Source organism: Balaenoptera borealis (genome assembly GCF_965194805.1).
Source record: "Balaenoptera borealis genome assembly, chromosome: X".
Lineage (NCBI taxonomy): Eukaryota > Metazoa > Chordata > Mammalia > Artiodactyla > Balaenopteridae > Balaenoptera > Balaenoptera borealis.
The window spans coordinates 18,541,725-18,564,211 of NC_138881.1; the positions used below are offsets into that span (position 1 = coordinate 18,541,725).

The following is a 22,487-nucleotide window of genomic DNA, read 5'->3' on the forward strand; positions in this document are numbered from 1 at the left end:
CTCCCCAGAGATAAACAACATTTGGTGTTTTAAATAAATACAAGAACTTGTGGATGGTGAGGATCAGTAAGGTTAAAAGAAAAGCAAATACTGAAATGTTAAGGCTGTGTGACTTTGGGCAAAACCTCACTTCTCCAGACCTCAGTTTTCTCATCTGTAAAAAAAAGAAAAGAAAAAAGAAAGAGGGGTAGGCTGCTGTTTAGGCATCCTCCCAGATGGCCCCCAGTGAGTCTTGCCACCTGGCATTCTTACCCTTGTATAGACCTGTCCAACACCAAGTAAAGCTGACTTGTGTAATCAATAGCATATTACAGAAATGACAGAGTGTGACTTCCGAGACTGGGTCATAAAAACCAATGCAGCTTCCGCCTTGCTCTCTCTTGGATCATTGGCTCTGGGGGAAGCCACCTGTCATGTTGTGAGGGCACTCAAGCAGCCTAGTGGCGCCAAGGCCTCCTGATAACAGTCATCACCAATCAGCTAGCTGAGTGTGCCAAATTAAAAGTGGATCTTCTGGTCCTAGTCAAGAGTTTAGATGACCGCAGTCCCAGCCAGTATCTTGACGGAAACCTCATGAGGGATGCCAGCCAGAGCCATGCAGCTCAGCCACTTCTGAATTCCTGACCCACAGAAACTCTGAGATAATATTATTCTTTTAAGCTGCTAGGTTTGGGGTAATTTGTTATACAGCAATATATAACTAATACGGTTGCCTTAAGCCAAGTCCAGCTCTTATATTTTATATGTCAATGAATAGGTGTTATTTCTGGGAATCATGAAAAATTGGCATTTCATTTATGTCAAAAACCAGATCCTAGCTGCACGGTAGGACTGTATTGCTTCAGGCATTTCTAAAAAGATGAGTAGTCAGTCTCTAGGGACCTGGCATCCTGAGAACTCATGGATTCAACTTTGTGGAAGCAGGCCAACACAGCTGGCTGACCTTGAACCAAAGCTTACAGTACGATAGTTCAGCACCCAGCAATTAGTCCTTAGCACATTGTACGAAAAACGTATCCCACTTATGTTGTGTTTACACTCAGACACTGAACTTGTTAAAAGAAACTTCAGTGGAATGGGGACTTACCTGGGCTCTGTTCTTAATGAGTCACTCCAAAGGGTGCAACTGGGATTATTTGGAGGGAACAACACCCGTAGCAGTTTTTAGTGTGAGATGAATTGGGATAGGGGTTAAAAGTTGCTGAGTTCATGGTTAAACTCAAGTGACTCTCCAGGGTGGGGGGGTATAGAGAGGACCTCTGCATGGGCCTGGACCTTGGTTAGACTAAGTGGCATCGATGGTGCCCTGACCTGTGAGAATATGACTCTACGTATCTTGGGATAGACACACATCACGACAGTAACAAGGCACAGCACACTCACTAGGGGGAACCAGCGTGTCTTCAGCCCCTTCTAAGCCCCTCTAAGCTATTTTTTGGACTCATGTGGCAGTCTGGATAACTTAGTATCTCTTCCCCATGTCCTGTCCCAAACAGAGGCTGTGGCTCACCACTGGATCACCCTCTGAATAAATGTACATATATGCTGCATGGCTTTCCAAGAACGTGTGGCTTTTTTCCATAGTTAGAGACTTTCATCCCAGCCACCTTGACATTCAACCGAAGAAATACTTTTCCAAACAAGAAAGATTTCAGTTTGGTTTGTCCGTGGAGGATCTGAGAAACATTCTCTAACTCAGTCCTTCTGACCTGAGTTGCACATTAGACTGACTCACCCAGAGGTCTTGTGAAACATACCCCTCCCTCAAGGAATTATGGGTCGGGGTGGGGCGTCGGCAAGTCCAGGTGATCCTAGTGTGCAGTCAGCACTGTGGATGGTCTGACTGTACCCAGCAACTTGCTGCTGCCTGACTCCAGGACTAAGATAACTAGAATAAAAATAAGTGATTCTCACCCAAAGCCCAAGGCTGGACAACTCAGTTGTTCAGAAACTGGCTTCAGTTCTTACGCCATAATATTTGAGAAAAGCTATACAACTGCCTATCAATTAGCCAGGTAGCTGGGATCCTGGTCCTGTCTTGTATTGGACTTGAAAGATGTTCAAATTTAGAACGTCTTCTGTGTTTTATTTCCACTACCTGGACATCCATAACAGTACGCTTGAATGAAGATGATCAAACCTGGCTTTTTGGTCTCTGCATATATTTGAAACTTGGCGAGGCCTTCCTTAGAAATATTCCTATAGAGATTGGAAAAGTGACTCCTCTTCTTTCTTCCCAACCGCTGCATCCAGAGGTCTCTGTATTATTGCTTACAATTGCATGTGAATCTAAAATTATCTCAAAATAAAAAGTTTAAAAAGAAAACCAGGTTGTGGGGTACATTTGGCCCCTGGGCCCTGGTTTGCCAACCCTTGGACTGTAGCAGTGTTAGAACTTAACAGTTACAGAAATTAATATTGTATCAGTGAGATTAAGTGACTGTTAGGTAAGTTGATGCCACTAGCATTCCTCATGCATTATTATTAGGATTGTCCCTCATAATTTACACAGTACATTTCACCCCCATGGAACTTTATCTGCCACATGGAGAATCGGCCTGGGGCAATGGTTCAGAGTCAGACAGCCTGGATTTGAATTCTGGCTGCCCCACCGTCTAGCTGTGCCACCTTGGGGAGGTTATGTAACTTTTCTGTGCCTCAGTTTTCTCACCTGTAAAATGGAGCTCTTATGTATACTAACTCATTTAAGAATTACAAGGTAAAGTGCTTGGAACAGTGCCTGACCCTTGGAAGCACTATTATAAGCACTAATGATTGTTGCTTCATTGATGCATTATGTATCTGAATTTCAGCAAGAAAATTTGACCTAGTTGCTCACTATACCTTTGGATACTAGCTGTAAAACCGTGGACCAGATAATGGGATAGTTAGGGGATTTGGAATGTCCAGACCTAAACAATCTAGATTGATGGCTCTAGGTCAGTGGTTCTAAAAGTGTGGCCCCTAAACCAGCAGCAGCAGTCCATGGGTACTTGTCAGAAATGCATATTCTCGGGCCTACCCCAGACCTACTGAATCAGAAACTGGAGGTGGGGCCCAGCAATCTAAGTCTCAGGAAGCCCTCCAGATGATGCTGATGTATGAGAAAGTTTGAGAACCACTACTCTAGGCCAATCTGAAGAGTTTCCATTGCCACAGCCCACAGGATGCTGTCCTTGGTGCTGCCTTGTCCCCACTCTCCTCAAGACCTCAGTTAAATATAGGAACGAGCTTGCTTCTCAAATTAGCAGATCAGAGATGCAAAGCCAGCCTGGAGGAATAACTACACTGTTGGATGCTGGAATGTGGACCTGAAATGATCTCAGTCGGTTGGAAGTGCCAGCCAAAATTCGCAAAGTTGTTGTGATTTTTAATAGTGCTTTATTTTTACCTAACGCAAATTTCTAACTCAAGTTTCTTGGCATTTTAACTCCTACATGTTCAGTGAGGTTGTCAGCAGTGATGGTGGGTATCCAGGCACCACATTTCTAGTTAGCACCATGGCCAGGACTGTAGGATTGCAGCAGGTTGACCCTGAGTACAGGAGCGAAGCCCTGCCCATCACCTCTTGGCATTTCATAATTTGATCACCTAGTGAGAAAGGGTGCCAGCCAGGAGAAAACACAGTCTGCAGTCAATTATGAAGGGATGGCAATGAGATGGTGGGGAGATTCGGGATCATTCTAATGCAGCTGTATTTGCCATCTGTTCTGGTCTCTGAGCATTATCAGCTGTTTTGTCTTATCTGGGCCACATGCTCTTCCCATGCACTGGGATTCCCTGCCAGCCAGGGACTCTAAGACCAGCTCGGTGGTGTAGCCTGCTCCTGGCAGTGGAAGCAGGTCTATAATTGGCCCATAATTGGATTCGATTTGGCTCAGAATGACTCCCAGGCTGTCTCTCCCCTGACAGATAACCAGCAGTAAACTTCGTATATAATTCTGCAGGGAATCTGGGATGCCATTTCTTGGCTGTTGCTGACAATGGAGAGCTTTCCAGAAGAGTTGACCTTTAGGGTGATGATTTGGGGCTATCTTAAAGTGAAGTTTTCCCCAGGCTCATTGGTTTGCCACCTGGTCTTTCTGAAATTAAGACATTTCAACCAGATTTTCAAATTCCATGATCAGATATGTGTGTGTGTGTGTGTGTGTGTGTGTGTGTGTGTGTGTATATAAATGATACAGTATGTTTTTTTAATTAGGCAGCAAGAAAACAGTAAATAGAAATGGAAATTGAGATAGTACCTTTCCTTTGAAATATATGTATAGATCTAAGTGGGTAGCTTAATCCTAGCTCTCTTTCTCTGTCAGTGAGAGAAGTCCCTCTGGGTATAAGCAGAGCCATTACCTGTCCTGTTCTGGACCACAGCACAGTTTGTAACTAACCCCTCCTTGGCACCTGCTGCACACTGCATTGGTGGTCCTACTTTTCTGATTAAAAGGGATCACACTCATTTTCTACAGATGGACTTGACTAGACTTAATTAATAATTAGTCTTTGAACAAACTTCCTCTTGAGGGACATGACGATACATCCCACAATCTTCCACCCTGGGTGAAGTTGGAAGTCACATAAGAATGAACTGCAAATTCGATTCCTGCCCTACCTGTCTCATGGAACTGTTGTGAGCCTTGAAAGAGAAGGAACACAGAAGTATGGTGGAATTCTTAAAATCAAGGGCAAGGGCTTGTTAATACAAGTAGGTTCTAGTTAAAAGATGAGATTTAAAACTTGCCATAAAACTCCAAATAAACCTCTGTTTCCTCATTGCCAAGTTCATGACTCCCCCTAAAGTGGCCATTTCACAGAGTCTCCAAGCTGCCATGTTATGTGGCACCTGTTTTTATTACTGACTGCCTACCTGTTTCACTCTTATTACAAAGTAGACATGACTTAATTGTCAAATTAAGTAACATCAGAAAGAGGCAGAAAACACTCCTGGAGAATAATAAGATGGGGAGATTGGATGTGAATGGGGCATAAGCCAGGACAGGATGTCATGGAGCAGACACAAGGGCACTTCTGGATGTTTAGATCGACATGGATCTTGTTTTAGTTTCTGGACCAGACTTCAATAGTACACAGTCTGTGTACAAAAGATTACTAAAAAGATGAGATGCCTCTTTTTTTGGCCATCAAGCCCGTTCAAAATGCTCAGTAAAATGGTGTCTGAAATGCATTGTTTCACTTTTCCTTGATAGTAAGAGAATGGCAGCTTGACTCTTTAAATATTTCTTTAACTGATTTTCTTCAGTGAAAGATCAGAAATTGCAAACTGGACATATTTGGTAGTTAAAAGTGGCTGGGGAGGGGGTAGAGATCCCTTGAAGTCTCCAAAATCAAATGAAAGTGCTGAAGTGAAATGCTTGTCATTTTGCTGGCTTTGGAAATAGGAGCTGCTGCAGGTTTTGAAAAATGGGACTGCAGTGCCTCCTCCAGGAGAAAGGTGGTAACTTCAGGTTAGAAATCATCTCAGGAATGCTTCAAGGAGGGGTCCTCCCAGGTACTTAAAGGGTCTCAGTGAGCTCAGATTAGTCACAAACAATTAATGAGTTTTCTTTTTCAGTGAGCTTTTTCATATTCCCTGGGGAAATATGCAGAGCCACTCTTCAGAGAGTATTTCATTTAAAAACCAACCAACCAACACTTGGCCTTGGAAGAAAGGGGCTGAGAGCAGAGGGCATGGGCAAGTTGTGGGGACAACAAAGGGAAGGACATTTTCTGGATGTCACTTTGTGCCAGGTGCCCCATCTGAGTCAACTCACTGTCTTTATGGTTGCCTCTGAAGTTCGGGATTATCATTTCTGTTTATAGACGTGGCTCAGAATGGTCAGGAACTTGCCCAAGGTCACAGACTTACTACGTGACGTAGCCGGAAGTAGAGCGCAAGTGTGTCCCACTACATCCAGCACGTCCAGTGCTCAGTGTCTTAAATTAAGTTGGTAACATGCTATCGTTAGTAATAATAATAGCACCCACTGCACTGGAGACTTTGTACACACCATGTATGTTAACTCGGTGTTTCTCACCCTCGACACTCCTGACATTTCTTGTGGGGGGCTGTCCTGCACGTTGTGGGATGTTTGGTGGCATCCCTGGCCTCTACCCACTAGATGCCAATAGTACCCACCCTGCGTTGTGACAACCAAAAATGTCTCCAAACATTGCTCAACGTCCCTTAGGATGTGGAGCGAAATTGCCCCCGTGAGGTAGGCATTTCTCTCATTTTTCAGAAAAAGAAACAGAGTGCTAAGCCAAATCACAGACCGAGCGAATAACAAAACCAGGGCACGAACCTACTCCTGCATCACCTCTAAACTGTGTGCTCTTCAACCTTCTTTCAGTAGAATATTTGTTTTACAACATCCTGTCTAGAATCTCTGTCACTTGTATTCAAAGGCCATGACTTGTTTCTTCCTTCCTGCTGCAGCTGTTATGTGCTAAAGTCCCCTCTCACATTCACACCCAACTAGACTGGGAGTCCCTCGGGGGACATTGTCTTGTATCGCCTACCATTAGTGTGATAGTGCCTGGCATGGAGTAGGTGCCCAGATGTTCACTTACTAAAGGAGTGAATTCATTCCAGTACTTTAACCCTTCCTGTTCAAACCCAGTTTATTCTGTTAACTTGTTTTATGGAGAAAAAGGTTAATTCGGCCAAAGTAAATTCCAGGTAGCCCAAGTACAAAATGATTAGGAAATGAAAATTAATTGAGTCTGAATAAATGGATGTTTGAACACTCAGAATTTAATAACTCCGTTTGGTAAGTTTTCAGGAACTGCTGCCTCTGGAACTAAAGAGCAGCCATGGTTCCTATCATTTGTATCTAAAATTGGGCGTCAGGCAAGAGCTAGGCATAAAAATGTGTATGACGTGTTAAGGATTCGGCTGCGCGTGTGACACGTCACGGAAGGAAGTGCCACTGTCCTTTCTAGAAGGCATCCAGTGACTTCTGGGTGGTAAGACAGGCTTGCTTTCTGCTGTTTTTCCAGCAGTCAAGATGAATGGTTCTGAGCAGTCTTTGTGCCACCTGCCTAGTCGAAAATGACTCCAGTCTGTCCGCTGCTTAAAAGAAATTGTCCCTCGGTGAGAAGCCAGTTGACTGTCCCTGCCTGGGATTAAAGCAGCCACCACCTCGCCATCTGCGTAAAGCCCTAAACCGGAGGGTGTGGAATGATCAGTTCCCGGGCAGGGAGCCGTGGCGAGGGAGTACAAGTTAAATGTGCAAGTCTCGATTTCCCCCTCCTGACTCTTTCTCCTTCTCAAATGCCACAACGTGTGGGGGGAGTTAAAACGACGAGCAGCGTTGTCACGATGCAGCCAAGCCTGATTAGACAGCCTGGAATTCACTTCCCCAGTTTTCTACGTGGGCTGCACACAGCGTGAGAAGGAATGAAAGAAAAGGCTTCATGGGTAGGAGACGGCTGCCTCTTGATGACACAGAGACGCCTGCCAAGCCCTCGCTCAGCCCAGGAGCAAAGGAGGGCTCTGCAGAGGCCTGGCCTTCCTCTGCTGCAGTTTTGTCAGCACTGGGCTAGGGCCGCGGCCACCACTGCTGCTGTTCCATCCCCTCTCCTTCCTCTCCTCCTCCTTCCCTTCCTTTCCTTTCCTTTCCTTCACCGCCTTGGCCTTTCTCTCAGTGTCTCTCTCATGCTTTCTCTGATATTTACAGACATTAATGAACCCTTCTGTTTGTCCAAGACCCTTAAAGAGAGCAAATTATTTGTGCCTCCAGGCAATATTCTGCCCCTTCACCTGGCCCCGGCTAGACTCCCTGATGTGTATTTGAATCCCCAAAGCTGACAACCTTGGCGCCTGGTGCATGCTTTATGCTCACTAAATACTTGTTCAATGACTGACTAAATGCATGCATGAATTGGATAAATGAATGAGCAAACGAATGAACGAGTAAATAAACCAACATGTCAGAGTTGTGGTGTCACCTCTTTGTGGAGGTGACAGTTTCTGCAGCCTCTTTAAGCCTTTGTTTGTTTTTACTGTGACCTAACGCAGTGAAATATTGGAAAAGCCCAGAAGACTACAGTTAAATAACATTTTTAAAGAATGCAGTGGGTGCTAGTGATTAAAAGGACTGGCTGTGGAGTGCGGCAGATGACAGTTGGCATCTCACCTCCGTGACTTACAGGCTGGATGACTTTGGTCAAGTTACACAAACTCTCTCAGCCTTCTTTTTCCCCATAAATGAAATGGGCATCACAGTATATACTCCATGCAGTCAGCATGAGGAGTAAATGAAATAATGTATGTGAAGTGCAAGACACAGTGTCAGGTATATCACGAACATATAATAAATGCTAACGATGACAATAAAAATGATGACATTGATGTTAGTGCTGCTGATTACTAATACTTAATGTTTAACATTCATATTTTAAAAGACTTGATGAGAGATTTCCCTGGTGGCGCAGTGGTTAAGAATCCGCCTGCCAATGCAGGGGACACGGGTTCGAGCCCTGGTCCGGGAAGATCCCACATGCTGTGGAGCAACTAAGCCCGTGTGCCACAACTACTGAGCCTGCGCTCTAGAGCCCGTGAGCTACAACTACTGAGCCCGCGTGCCGCAACTACTGAAGCCCGTGTGCCTAGATCCCATGCTCCGCAGCAAAGAGAAGCCACCGCAATGAGAAGCCCGTGCACCACAACGAAGAGTAGCCTCCACTCACCGCAACTAGAGAAAGCCTGCGCGCAGCAACGAAGACCCAATGCAGCCATAAATAAATAAATAAATAAATAAATAAATAATCAAAAAATAAATAAAAGACTTGATGAGCTGCTGAGATAACCTACTGCTTTCTGATACATTTGCAGTGAAAAAATAACCTACCAAAAATAGTTGTGTTTAAGGCCTAATATGTACCATATACCATAAATATATTTAGTTTACCAATTGACAAGAGAATCATATTTAAGAGTGGTTGATTCCTAAGTCTCTGATTAATGTGAAGAGATTATAAATATTGGGCAGTTAATTACTATTCTCTTTTTATTAATGTTTTGATTTCTGTAAAATGCAGTGCATTGATTGCTTAGAAAGGAACGTTTGCAAGTTGGTCCTGACATCAACTTTTCAAGTTGATCAATCAGGGTTACTTAGTCTCAGCACAACTAACATTTAGGACTGGATAATTCTTTGTTGTGGGGGGTGGGAGCTGTCCTGGGCATCGTGGGACATTGACCAGCATCCCTGACATCTCCCCACTAGGTGACAGTGGCAGCCCATACCTCCCTCAAGTTGTGACAACTCAAACTGTATCTAGACATGGCCCTCTGCCCCCAGAACCACTGGGTTAGGGTAATGAGTTCCATTGCATTGGGAGCAGGGCAAGTGCCAGTGGCAACTGCCCTTTAGCCCGTGGAAATCTACCTGCCAGAGTACAAGGTTCTACAAAATTTGGTCCAGAGTCACCTCTGCCTTCTAGAGAGCTGGCCGGAGCAGATGTGCTTCTCTGGGCTCAGATCTGTTCTCACCAATTCCACATCCCTACTGAGAATTCACACACTAGGCCATCCAGATCTCTGTTTTAATAGAAACCATCCAGGTAGCTTCTGTGTGTTTGCTGTAGAGAGGCTTTTAAAGCAACTGCCACGATCAGCTCAAAGGCTCCTCACGTTCGCCCTCAATAGTACTCTACACCCACACAGGCTGTAACCAGGGCCTAGAACAGTAGCTTTGCCAGGCAGGTTAACAAATGAATAAAACCTTGATGCAGTTCAGAACCACTGCAAAACTCATCTTTATCCTAACCAAGTGGGGAGCAGGAAAAAAAAGAGCATCACGAATCAAAAGAAATGTGGCTTCACTAGAGAGTGAAAAATCTCAGCATAAAACCATTTCCTTCAAACAAAATGAATAGAGCTTCTGTAATTGGGTCAAAGCAGGGAACATTCCAAAACTGAGGACAAAAAATTTCCAGCAAACCACAGAGAAGACATTTGGAGAAATTGTTGGGTAAGTTTAGTTCTGTGTAAAACAATAAATCAGTCCTCCGTCTTCTGGCAGAGGGAAAAGGTTATGAAATCATGATAAGTCAAAGACTATGAAAAATAAATCATCTTAATTCTGAAAGCTACAAAGCAGCATAAAAAATTCTTATGATAGAGAAAGACAAATATTATACGATCTCACTTATATGTAGAATCTAAAATGCACACACACAGTCATAGAAAAGGAGATCAGATATATGGTTACCAGAGGCAGAGTGGGGGAGGGGGAATTGGAGGAAGGTGGTCAAAAGGTACAAACTTCCAGTTACAAGACAAAGAAGTACTAGGGATGTAACATACAACACAACACAGTGGCTATAGGTAACACTGCTGTGTGGTATACAGGAAAGTTGTTAAGAGAGTAGATCCTAAGAGTTCTCATCACAAGGAGAAAAATGTTTTTCTTTTTTCTCCTCTTGTTTCTTTTCTTTTTATTGTATCTGTATGAGATGATGAATGTTAGCTGAACCTATTTCTATAATAATTTCACAGTATATGTAAATCAAACCATCCAGCTGTATGCCTTAAACTTAGGCAGTGATGTATGTCAATTATTTCTCAATAAAACTGGAAAAATAGTCTTATGAGAAAATGTGAAGTGGAAAAAGCAAGATTCAAAACCATACATGTGCTATGAATGATGCTCTGTAGGAAAAAAGTAAAAGGAGAACCAGTTCCCATTTATGTGTAGTTATTCTGTACCAGGTGCTATGCCTAGATGTACTTTTTAAAATACTTCTCCCTAATCCTTCACATCTCCCTAATCCTAAACCCTATGAGGGAGACACCATTTTCTGCTTTTTATGAAATGAGGAAATAGAGACATAGAGCTCAAAGTTGCAAAGGTAGAAGGTAATGAGACCAAGTCTTCATGACCTAAAGCCCCATATTGTTAGCAACTTAGTTGTATTGCATTCCATATGTAAACCCAAGGGGAAAACTGGAAGGGAATATATCAACTTGAGTATTATGATAAATGGTGATCTTACAGGTGATTACTTTTTATTTCCCAGCTTCTATTATGTTGTTACAGTGTTTATATAAATAGATTGTTTTAGCTTATTACATTTTACCATTTAAAAGGGCTGATATTTCCATTCATGCATCAGTTTAATCATTTGCCATTTATGTAGATATGGGTTAAGCTTACTCTAAGATGACAAAGGGCCTGGTTCCCAAATACGGAGCTGCTAAATATTGATTTGATTGGTTGGTTATTGATTTGATTGGTTGGTTATTGATTTGAGATCTTTGTTGTTTTTTAATATAGGCATTTACAACTATTAATTTCTCTCTAAGCACTGCTTTTGCTGCGTGCCACAGTTTGGTATCTTGTATTTTCATTTTCATTTGTCTCAAAGTATTTTCTAATTTCCCTTGTGATTTCTTCTTTGACTGATTGGTTATTTACGAGTGTTGTTTAAGTTCCACGTGTGAATTTCCCAAACTTCTTTCTGTTCTTGACTTCTAATTTCATTCTATTGTAATCTGAGAACATACTTGCCATGATTTCAATCCTTTTAAATTTATTGAGACTTGTTTTATGGCCTAACATGAAACAAGTCCTGGACAATGTGCCATATGTGCACTTGAGAAGAATGTGTACTCTGATGTTGTTGAGTGGAGTGTTCTGCTGATGTCAGTTATATCTAGTTGGTTTATAGTGTTATTCAAGTCTTCTATTTCTGCTATAGACTGAATGTCTATGTCCCCCCACCCCAAATTCATATGTTGAAACTTAATCCACAGTGTGATGGTATTAGGAGGTAGGGCCTTTGGGAGGTGAATAGGTCATGACGGTGCAGCCCTCGTGAATGGAATTAGTGCCTTATAAAAGAAACCCCAGAGAGCTTCCTTGTCCCTTCTGCTGTGTGAGAGCACAGGGAGAAGATGGCCATCTATGAACCAGGAAGCAAGTTCTCACCAGACACCAAATCTGCTGGTGCCTTGATCTTGGACTTCCCACCCTCTAGAACTGTGAGAAATGAATTTCTGTTGTTTATAAACCACCCAGTCTATGGTATTCTTTTATACTGGCCCAAAGAGACTGAGACAATTTCCTTGTTGATCTTCTGTCTAGTTGCTCTATCCATTATTGAAAGTGGAGTATTGAAGTTGCCTGCTATTATTGTTCAATTGTCTATTTCTCCCTCCAATTCTGTTAGTTTTTGTTTCATGTATTTTGGGGGTCTGTTGTTAGGTGCTGAACACACTTCGTCAAGGGTCTGAGTACATCAATTTGCCCTTCTGCTAACACTGTCAAAATTAGCCTTTGAATCAGCAAGAACACTCATGATGCGTAATGCTTAACATTTAAGAGTAATGAACACCTTATGTTCTCCTCGATCAGAGATGGCATCTTTCTCGACTGGTTGGTAAATATGTCTTATTTGGACATAGATGTTCTTTGAAAAATAAATCCAAAGAATTCTTGAAAATTAAATGATTTTCTTCTGGATTTACATATTTTTCTCCCCTTTTGAGGAAAATGAGCCAACCTTGACATTTTCCCTAATTATTCAGTTTCCCAGAGGAATAAAGTTATAATCAATGAATTACAGTCAAATTTCTGAGCCCTTTACTGATCGCGGTCAACAATGTTACCTTCCGTCCTTGACAGAAAAGGTAGTCTTGCTTTTATGTAGTAATCTCCCTGAGAATGCAAGGACTTGGAAAGTCTACAAGAACACATTTCTAGGGGACACCAGGCTTGCTGTGGTCAGGGCACCAGTAATAAGGCATGTGTGCTCAAGATGTATCAGATGTGCCCTAGCCTTTAAGAAGCTATATGCTGGCATCATGAAGAAGATTTAAAAAGCAAATGAATACATCACTTTGGTAAGGATTGTGACAGCATAAACAGAAGATGCCAGAGTTGGGGCAAAGTGCTGGATGGAGAAGGCATGCCTCCCCCAACAGGGCATTATAATGGTTCTTTTCCAAACTACAAAATCTAGAATCAAGGCTGGTTGGCCAATGTGGGGTATGGGATAGAGACTAACTTGAGACCATGGGGCAGCGTATGGGCGTACAGGAGTTACAGATCATTCCATTTCACTCTCACTTATTGCACTATAGCAATGTTTCTCAAAGTATGGTCCAATGCCCACTGGGTGACTTCGAAAGACTTCCTGATTCCAAAATGCAAGTACTTTCCTCAGTTCTTACAACAAAATGGAGATTCATTCCATAGACTTTCAGTTATATACATGGCCAAAAGCTACTAAGTGAGTTATTAAGAATCACTACAATTTTGCATTTTTCTAAAACCCTGGTTTAGTACATAATCATCAAGTCTGGCTGTCGCACAACACATGGCCATGCTGCAATGTACAACACAGAGAGGAGTAATTCCTGCCACTTCAGAAGGACAATTTCTTCCTAGTGCTTCATCACTCCCAGGGCTTTCAATTGCTGCTATCTTTGTGTTCATTAACGTAATTGTAGAATTCTTCTTAGGGTTTATCTTTGTTAATCATTCTTCTCATAACTGCTGCATTGCTGCTACTTTGATACTTATTTTTTTCCTCTCTAATTCTTTGTAATCACTGAGTTCTTTTACTGCTAGAAAAAGAGAAGAGATGATGTAGGCAGGTTGTGGAATCTTGTTTTGCTCTGCCCCAAAAGTCTAAGAAGTATTGCCCTAGAGGAACTGTTTGGTCTCAGCAGGCTGGCCCAATAATGGTGCTCTGGACATTCCCTACATCCAGAGGTTATCTCTGAGCCTCTGTTTAAACCATTCCATTCCCACCACCTCCTCGAAATTGTCCCTGATGCCAAATCATTGTGAGTTCCCCCTCTCGTAAGTCATAACCTTGCTTTGCTCTACTGCCTACTTGTTAGTGGGTCATAAACAACCATGGGGTATCTTGAATCACTGAGCTGCTATCTAGTTCTTGAATTGTTACCTACCTTTGAAGTATTTTATTTTTATCTTTCCATCAAGACCTAAGTATCCTGAGAGCAGGGACCAAGTCTGACATCTATATATCTTATAGCATGGAATGAAGAAAATGCCTACGGTACAGAAGCTAGTTACAAAGGTTCATTACTGGACACCTGTGGTCTGATCTGGGCGTTGAGAGTGGACACAGAATCTGTTGGACACCCGCCCTTAGCAGTCCTCCAGGTTCCCCAGACCCCTGTCCGTGAAGTCTGAGGTGGCATCTCCTGCAGCTACAAGCAAACAAGCTGACAGTGGCTTTTGATGGTGGACATGGGGTGGGGGATTCCTGATCATGCAGCAAACAAGCAGGCATGCGAGTGTGGGAGGGTTCTTGGTTTTCAGACATTGCTGCTGGTCCTGTCTCTTCATCTGGCTCCTGGGCTTGCTTGAATCACCATTTGGCCACCTTAAACCACAGCCAGGAGAATCCTGAGAGGTATGGGGCTGAACACCTACCTTTCCCTGCCCCAGCCTGTTCCAGCATGGATTAGGACCCCATTTGGGATTCTCCCGTGTCTCTTGGTCTTGACTTGGTATGTGCTGCCTCTGTGTTGCCTGGTTCTGGTTCCTGATGAGGTCCAGGCCCAAACTCCTTTGCCACAAGCCGTGATTACTGATCTCTAACTGGCTAGTCATTGGCCTTTCTGATTCTTGTTCTATAGTGGTTTTTTTTTTTTTTGTATATTTTTCAAGACTTTTTAATGTACATATCTGCATTGTATGGTATTTTACCATACAATGGTAAAATATTTTACTCTATGTTAAGAATGTCATACAAATTCTTAAAGCATTTCTCTCTTCTGAACTCTTATTGATGGTCTATTGGGTTGACTTACATGTGTACAACTATAATAATATTGTTTTTTGGTTTTTTTGTTTTTTTTGTTTTTTCCTTTTTTTTTTTTTAATCAGTCATCAATTTTATACACATCAGTGTATACATGTCAATCCCAATCGCCCAATTCAGCACACCACCATCCCCACCCCACCACGGTTTTCCCCCCTTGGTGTCCATACATTTGTTCTCCACATCTGTGTCTCAACTTCTGCCCTGCAAACCGGTTCATCTGTACCATTTTTCTAGGTTCCACATACATGCGTTAATATACAATATTTGTTTTTCTCTTTCTGACTTACTTCACTCTGTATGACAGTCTCTAGATCCATCCACGTCTCAACAAATGACTCAATTTCGTTGCTTTTCATGGCTGAGTAATATTCCATTGTATATATGTACCACATCTTCTTTATCCATTCGTCTGTTGATGGGCATTTAGGTTGCTTCCATGACCTGGCTATTGTAAATAGTGCTGCAATGAACATTGGGGTGCATGTGTCTTTTTGAATTGTGGTTTTCTCTGGGTATATGCCCAGTAGTGGGATTGCTGGATCATATGGTAATTCTATTTTTAGTTTTTTAAGGAACCTCCATATTGTTCTCCATAGCGGCTGTATCAATTTACATTCCCATCAACAGTGCAAGAGGGTTCCCTTTACTCCACACCCTCTCCAGCATTTGTTGTTTGTAGATTTTCTGATGATGCCTGTTCTAACTGGTGTGAGGTGATACCTCATTGTAGTTTTGATTTGCATTTCTCTAATAATTAGTGATGTTGAGCATCTTTTCATGTGCTTCTTGGCCATCTGTATGTCTTCTTTGGAGAAATGTCTATTTAGGTCTTCTGCCCATTTTTGGATTGGGTTGTTTGTTTCTTTAATATTGAGCTGAATGAGCTGTTTATATATTTTGGAGATTAATCCTTTGTCCATTGATTCATTTGCAAATATTTTCTCCCATTCTGAGGGTTGTCTTTTCGTCTTGTTTATGGTTTCCTTTGCTGTGCAAAAGCTTTGAAGTTTCATTAGGTCCCATTTGTTTATTTTTGTTTTTATTTCCATTACTCTAGGAGGTGGATCAAAAAAGATCTTGCTGTGATTTATGTCAAAGAGTGTTCTTCCTATGTTTTCCTCTAAGAGTTTTATAGTGTCCGGTCTTACATTTAGGTCTTGAATCCATTTTGAGTTTATTTTTGTGTATGGTGTTAGGGAGTATTCTAATCCTATAGTGTTTTTTATCCATTTTCATGAACAATTCTAGCCATGACACAGGGCATGGAAAGACTCTGAAACCCCACTTAAAAGGAAGTGCTGATCTTAGCTAGAAGGAGGTGCTGCTCTGTCTGATGTCTAAAGTAATAGTTATATCCTAGACTTTAAGCCTTAAGTCTTGTGGTTTTCATAGTTTGGTACTATGGACTTATTCACTCAGTCTTCAAACAATGACCTGTTTGATTAAATCATTGAACAATACATGGTGAGGGCAGGTGATGAACTGGTGGTCCAAAAAGGAGAAAATAAAATCCAGCCAGTGAGGGGCTAAATGATGGCTGGTCCAGGGTATTTACTGTTTATGATTCTGCTGAATCAATCAACGTTAAGAAATGTTCTCCCTCTGTGACCATAAACCATGACCATGGAAGTCTCAAAATATGACAGATTTGCAGGAGAAGAATTGATAAGTCAAAAACAAACCAGCTCACTACCTCTCCTACAAGAAATAAAGATCACTCCTTGGGTCAAAACAATGACTGTCCTCATCGGGAATTCAGATCAATTACCTGGACAACTTAAGTTTTCACATTCCTGTAGAATAAGGACAAATAGGCCTCTCCGAGTGGTTTTGCATTATTAGAATTTGTTCAGGAGAGAAGAATCATTAAAGTCTTCTGTGAGAAAATGAAGTAATAAAAAATGTATTCTGGATACTCTAGTACCTTTTTGCTATTTTATGGAGTTGGTATTGTTCCCCATTACTGTAACCATAGATCCAAGGCTACAGAATCAGCCTCGCTGCTGAATAACACCGCAAGATTCTCTCTGAACTAATTTTATTTTATATTTTTATTTTTTTGGCCACTCTGTATGGCATGCGGTATCTTAGTTCCCCGACCAGGGATCAAACCCGCACCCCCTGCAGTGGAAGCGTGGAGTCTTAAACATTGGACCGCCAGGGAAGTCCATCCCCTCTCTGAACTAATTTTAAAACAGCATTCCTTTGGATCTTCAAAACCAAATTCTTCTGAAACTGGAACTGGGGTTAAATTTAGGTTGACAAGGATTTCATAAAAGCAAAACCCTTTAAAATTTGCATTAGGGCTTCCCTGGTGGCGCAGTGGTTGAGAATCTGCCTGCCAGTGCAGGGGACACGGGTTCGAGCCCTGGTCTGGGAAGATCCCACATGCCGCGGAGCAACTAGGCCCGTGAGCCACAATTACTGAGCCTGCGCGTCTGGAGCCTGTGCTCCGCAACAAGAGAGGCCGCGATAATGAGAGGCCCGTGCACTGCGATGAAGAGTGGCCCCCACTTGCCGCAACTAGAGAAAGCCCTCGCACAGAAACGAAGACGCAACACAGCCATAAATAAAAATAAATAAATAAACCCAAAAAGTTTAAAAAAAAAAAAAAGCTGCTTCATAAATAAAACTTATAGAGGGGGGGAAAGGAGGGACTAACTATTGAGCTACTATTGATTTTTTTTTTAATTTGCATTAAAAATTCATGTGTCAGGACTTCCCTGGTGGCTCAGTGGTTAACAATCTGCCTGCCAATGCAGGGGACATGGGTTCGATCCCTGCTCCAGGAAGATCCCACATGCCGTGGAGCAACTAAGCCTGTGCGCCACAACTACTGAGCCTGCGCTCTAGAGCCCGCGAGCCACAACTACTGAGCCCTCGCACCAGAACTGTTGAAGCCCACACGCCTAGAGCCCCATGCTCCACAACAAGAGAAGCCACTGCAATGAGAAGCCCGCTCGCCGCAACGAAGAGCAGCCCCCTCTCGCCACAACTGGAGAAAGCCCGCACGCAGCAACGAAGACCCAACACAGCCAAAAATAAATTAATTTTTAAAAAAATTCACATGTCTAACTGAACAGCCTTGGTTGGGTGATGATAATAAATATTCCCAAAAGTTCATTTCACTTCTGCAGGCTTTGTCAGAAGAAAGTTCTGTAGCTTTGTCCCAAGGATATTAGAATATTTCATCTCAGCTTGGCAACACAAGCAGGACTGAGTATAATGATAGTCATCAGTTTGCTTCATTCTGTCATAATTAATACCAAGTGTGTGTGGCCATGCTTCAGGTCAGTTCCTGCTCACGTCACTCTGTCCCCATCCAGGTTCTTGGGATTCACTCTATGGTCATAGAATCCACTGTGTTTTTTTCTTACTCCTTTGTTCTTTCATGTAACTGTGCTGAAAACACTAGATACTGTTCTGTTCTTTTAACTCAAACTGGCTCCTACACTATGAAGAAATCTTTTTGGCAGAACTTACTTGCACATGTCCTAGTAAGTCAGCATAAGCGTGACTCCAGTAACTTTGCCATCACGTGTGGGATTGTCTCACAGAACGTCTGTTCTTCATTATGTTTACAGAAGACACTGTAGGGCCCCATTGCTGTGCTTGCCTTTGCCATCTACGTGGTCAGAAGATGTCACCCTAATACCCACAGGGAGTGTATCATGAAACTTAACAAACAATAGACAGAATGCTCCTCACACCATATCTGTCACATGATAAGTGATCAGTATATGTATCTAGTGTTCAGTACATAGCAGATACTCAATAAATATTGGTTTCATAAACGAATGACTGGATGAATGAACAAATGAATGGACAATCAGCCAGATAAATACCTGTTTTATGTTGCCAATATAGATTCCTCTCCTCTAGACTTAAGCTTCTGCTTAAGAAATGGAATAAACTGTGCGTGGTGGCCTTCAGTAATGTTGGATAAAGCTCCCAGGGTCTCATAGGAGAAAGAGCCATGACTTGGGCCAATTCCACAAGCCCACTGCTGACAGAAGTCCCACACCAGTCTGCAGGCATCAGGTCTGCAGTGAAGGGTGGGGCTGAGCCCTCAGCAGGGGATCATTACTGAATAGAGCCAATGAAAATAGAGTCACAGGCCCTGCTTGCAGTGCCTCTTTGGGTGGCAGGTACAATTTTGAGCCTACCTTTCCCTCCTCTACTTACAGAGTCATTACCAGGTCCTCTTGGTCTGCCTTACACACACCTGGGTTACCACCAAGCCTCCTCAGCTCCTTGCCCCTCTGATCCTCCAGCTCAGAAGTAGCTCATCGCTCTTTGGGGCATCTGGGTAGGGAAACTGAGGCATGGAATGATGGAGGGCTCCCTGCGCCCGAACATCAAAAGCTCCTCAAGCCCCCCTCCCAAGCATCTTTCCTCTCCCAACCCCACCCTTCCCCAACCAAGAGGTAACCAGCAAGGGGGTGGCAGGCAAACATCCTCAATGGCCCTCTGACTGGTTTGGGAATAAGATAGGCTTAAAAACTTGGCTTTACATACCAGAAAAACTTTGCGCCGGAAATACTGGTCTAACTTGAAGGTCCTGATCCTTAGTAAACACTTCTGGAATTCCAGACTCCTTCGGTGCAAGGCTTCCATAAACCATTTTTCTAGTGGTCTTTTTGAGACAAAGAAAATAGTTTTTCACTCACCTTTTTTCTTCCAACTACTGTTCAGCTTTGGGGACATACTTCAGTTCACTTTTAATATTCTGGATCTCAGATAGGTTGACCGCAGGTCCTGGAAGTTTCTTAGCTCCTGGAATTGGCTTCTTCTCCTCATCCAAAGTGGGAGGAGCACCCTGAAGAGAAAAAAAGGAGAAAGATTTAGCTCACCAAAAAAGACATTTGGTCTCTCTAGGTCATAGACATGAAGCAGAAAACAGTTAAAGCAAAAATAATGTCAGAGAGGAATTCTAGCAGAGTGATTTTTTCTTGTGCTGTTGGGATACCCTCAGAGTTTCAAGAGATCTCCTGAAGTTTATAGAGGAATAAAGTTGGAAGAAGAAAACAAGTAATTTCCGCATCACTTAGAAAACACAAGAGTACTGTTCAGTGTCTGATAGCTAGTAAAAATTACCACTAGTTAAAAGGATTTGTGTTGTGTTTCCAAGAGAAGCATCTTACAAGATCAAATTTAATTTGGTATCATAATATCATAAGACGCCTGAAAGGCAGAGGTTTGTAGACTGTTAGTGCATAGCTACCTCTAACAGTGACTTGGTCCAGGAGTTTTCCGTTCTTTTGTTTGGGGTGCAGTGGCTGCCAGCCTTTATTCCAATGACATTTCTGGGAAGCAGAAACAAACTGAAACTGACATAAGCAAAACCTCTTTGAATATGGGTGGGATAGGATGGAGTGGCGGAGGAGGCCCAGCTCTCCCCTCCTGCTTTGGAAAGTATTTTACGTTTCCTATCGTTTTATGTTTTTCTGTTGTTGTGGCTTTAGGGCAGGACCACATCCTATACTTTTTTCTGTGGTTCCTCCAGTGCCTGGTACAGAAGTGCACAGGCACACTTGTTGATGGTTGTTTAGCTGATTAAGCCTGAGAGTGTGCCATAGTGACAAATCTATGCCTCTATGTACATACACCAAACACACGTATTAACAGTGGCTGTAAAACAGTAAGATCTGTTGCTGTGTGTGGCTCCTAGAACTCCAGTTCATTACTACAGACAGTTGCTGGTTAGCTCATTCCTCCTATTTTCTAGCAGTGGGGGGCATATTCCCCAGGGCCCTGGAACGAAGGTGTTGGAGGAACATTTGATCTCTGTGGCAGCCACAGGAGCACGCCTCTCAGATCAGTCTCCTGCAGGGAGGATAATTGAATGACAGGCCCAGCTGCTTCACCCTGAAACCCGCCCATCACCACGCTGAGGTCACACTTCCCACGGCTGCTTGTGGCCAATGACTTGAGTGTCATAGGATCCTAAGGCGGGCCTGTTCCTGGGAGACCTGAGACTCCTCTGAGAGGGACTTGGGCTGAGAATTTTCCTTAGAACAGCACTGTTGTCTAAGATGCTTCCGCCCAACCCTCTGTCCCACTCTCCTTCACCTGCATCACGGTTTGAGGACCCTCTCATTTTTCCTTACAAGTGTTTTCCCCAGTAAATGTTTTGCCCATCGAATCCCATCTTTGGATCTGCTTCTTGGAGGACCCAAATTAACAGGCCCCCTATGAGACTGGCAGAGCTCCACCTGCTGGGCCAGCAACTGAGTGAACCAATACAGTTCCGGGAAAAAGAATAAGAAACTGCACGTTTTTCTCAGGTGCAAGCCCTGTGCCCATATGTGTTGCCGGCCTAACTAGGCAGCCCTGTAACTTGGGTATTAAAGCCAATGCCGTGCTTTAGCCCCCATCTGGCTCCTACATCTAGTTCTCAAATTGTCTAAACCCTAAAGGGAAAGGGAAGAAAATGTTCAAGCTTCCCAAACTTTAACAAATTATTTGGTACATGTGTCCTTTACAGAAACGTTTTTAAATTGCTTATTTGAGGGGCTCATGGTTTTTCCTATAGTCATGTTCTTTGAATCTGACCCAGTGCTGATGAAATAGCTAACATGTCACCCACACGAAATGATAGAGTAGTTCGATGTAGACTGTACCTGTTGTAAATATTTGTTGTAAATATCTGGAAAATGTTGTTTCCCTGGGTCAATGTACAGAGCCATAGGCTCAGCTTCCTTTCATCATGCACGCACATTCATCATTTATAAATGCAGATTTAGAAGCAATAGTTAAAACTGTTAAACATCCCCTTGGAGGACATGGTATTCCAAAATGTTCTTTGTTGGGCTTTTGGAAAGAAATTTTAAACAAGGCTATAAAGTGCTCTTTTTAAAAAAAAAAAAAAATATATATATATATATATATATATATATGTAGTGGTGAAATGAAAAATGTTTCCTCACTTATAAATGTTCCCATGGTTGTTAGGTGGGTAGATCTTAATAAAGAAGTATGAAGGAGAAAAATGTTTCCAATTCCTTCTGTTAAGTTCCTGGGTGAGCCATAATCACTATCTTTCTAATATCAAAATGTGCTATACTGGCACAATTAACACAGAGAACCAGCGTGTGCAGTTATGTGTCTGTGTGCAAAGATTTACTGCGCAAGCATACACAGTTAAAGGATGAAAATACTTAATATTAGGCACTTTCCTTTAAATTTATTAAAACCTCAATGCACTGTGTTTTTTATTTATCAAGGTAAAACTTAACACTTGATTTGGTAAGGTCACATATAATGGAAAACTCTAAGTGGGTATATTTAAGAAGTAGGTTTTAAGATATTGACTCAGGAGGGGGTTAGTGGTGGTGCATATTCTTAACTGAATCTTCTCTCATCTTTTAAAAAATAATACGAATCAGATTCCATTTTTTTTCTATGAATTTGTTATCATAAGAATTATAATACATTAAGGCATGAACAGGCAGGGTCCAGATGGCCCCATTTGGCTAAGTACGCTCTCTTTTCTTTTGTAAGTAGATATTTGAATTGAGAAGGGATATGGAAGACATTCTTTGGTTTTAGATAAAGAAAGCTTGAGAGAAGGCTTATCAGCCCCCGCGCCATTCCCAGTTTCAGAAATGGCTATTGTCAAAGGGAAATGCCCCCCTTGGGGGGTGACAGAGTATTTGTAAAATTTGGCAAAATGGTGAACCATT

The 22,487-nt window shown here is 42.5% G+C and overlaps 1 protein-coding gene across 3 annotated transcripts in view; it reads right to left on the reverse strand.

The window, feature by feature from the left end:
- Window positions 1–22,487, reverse strand: part of SMPX (small muscle protein X-linked) — a 52,376-nt gene that overhangs the window by 10,757 nt on the left and 19,132 nt on the right. For all 3 annotated transcript variants that reach the window (XM_082375957.1, XM_082375959.1, XM_082375958.1), the window contains exon 4: window positions 19,473–19,621. In XM_082375957.1, the coding sequence (XP_082232083.1) occupies window positions 19,487–19,621 (135 nt within the window). In that variant the 3' untranslated portion in view covers window positions 19,473–19,486. The remainder of the gene's footprint in view (window positions 1–19,472; window positions 19,622–22,487) is intronic.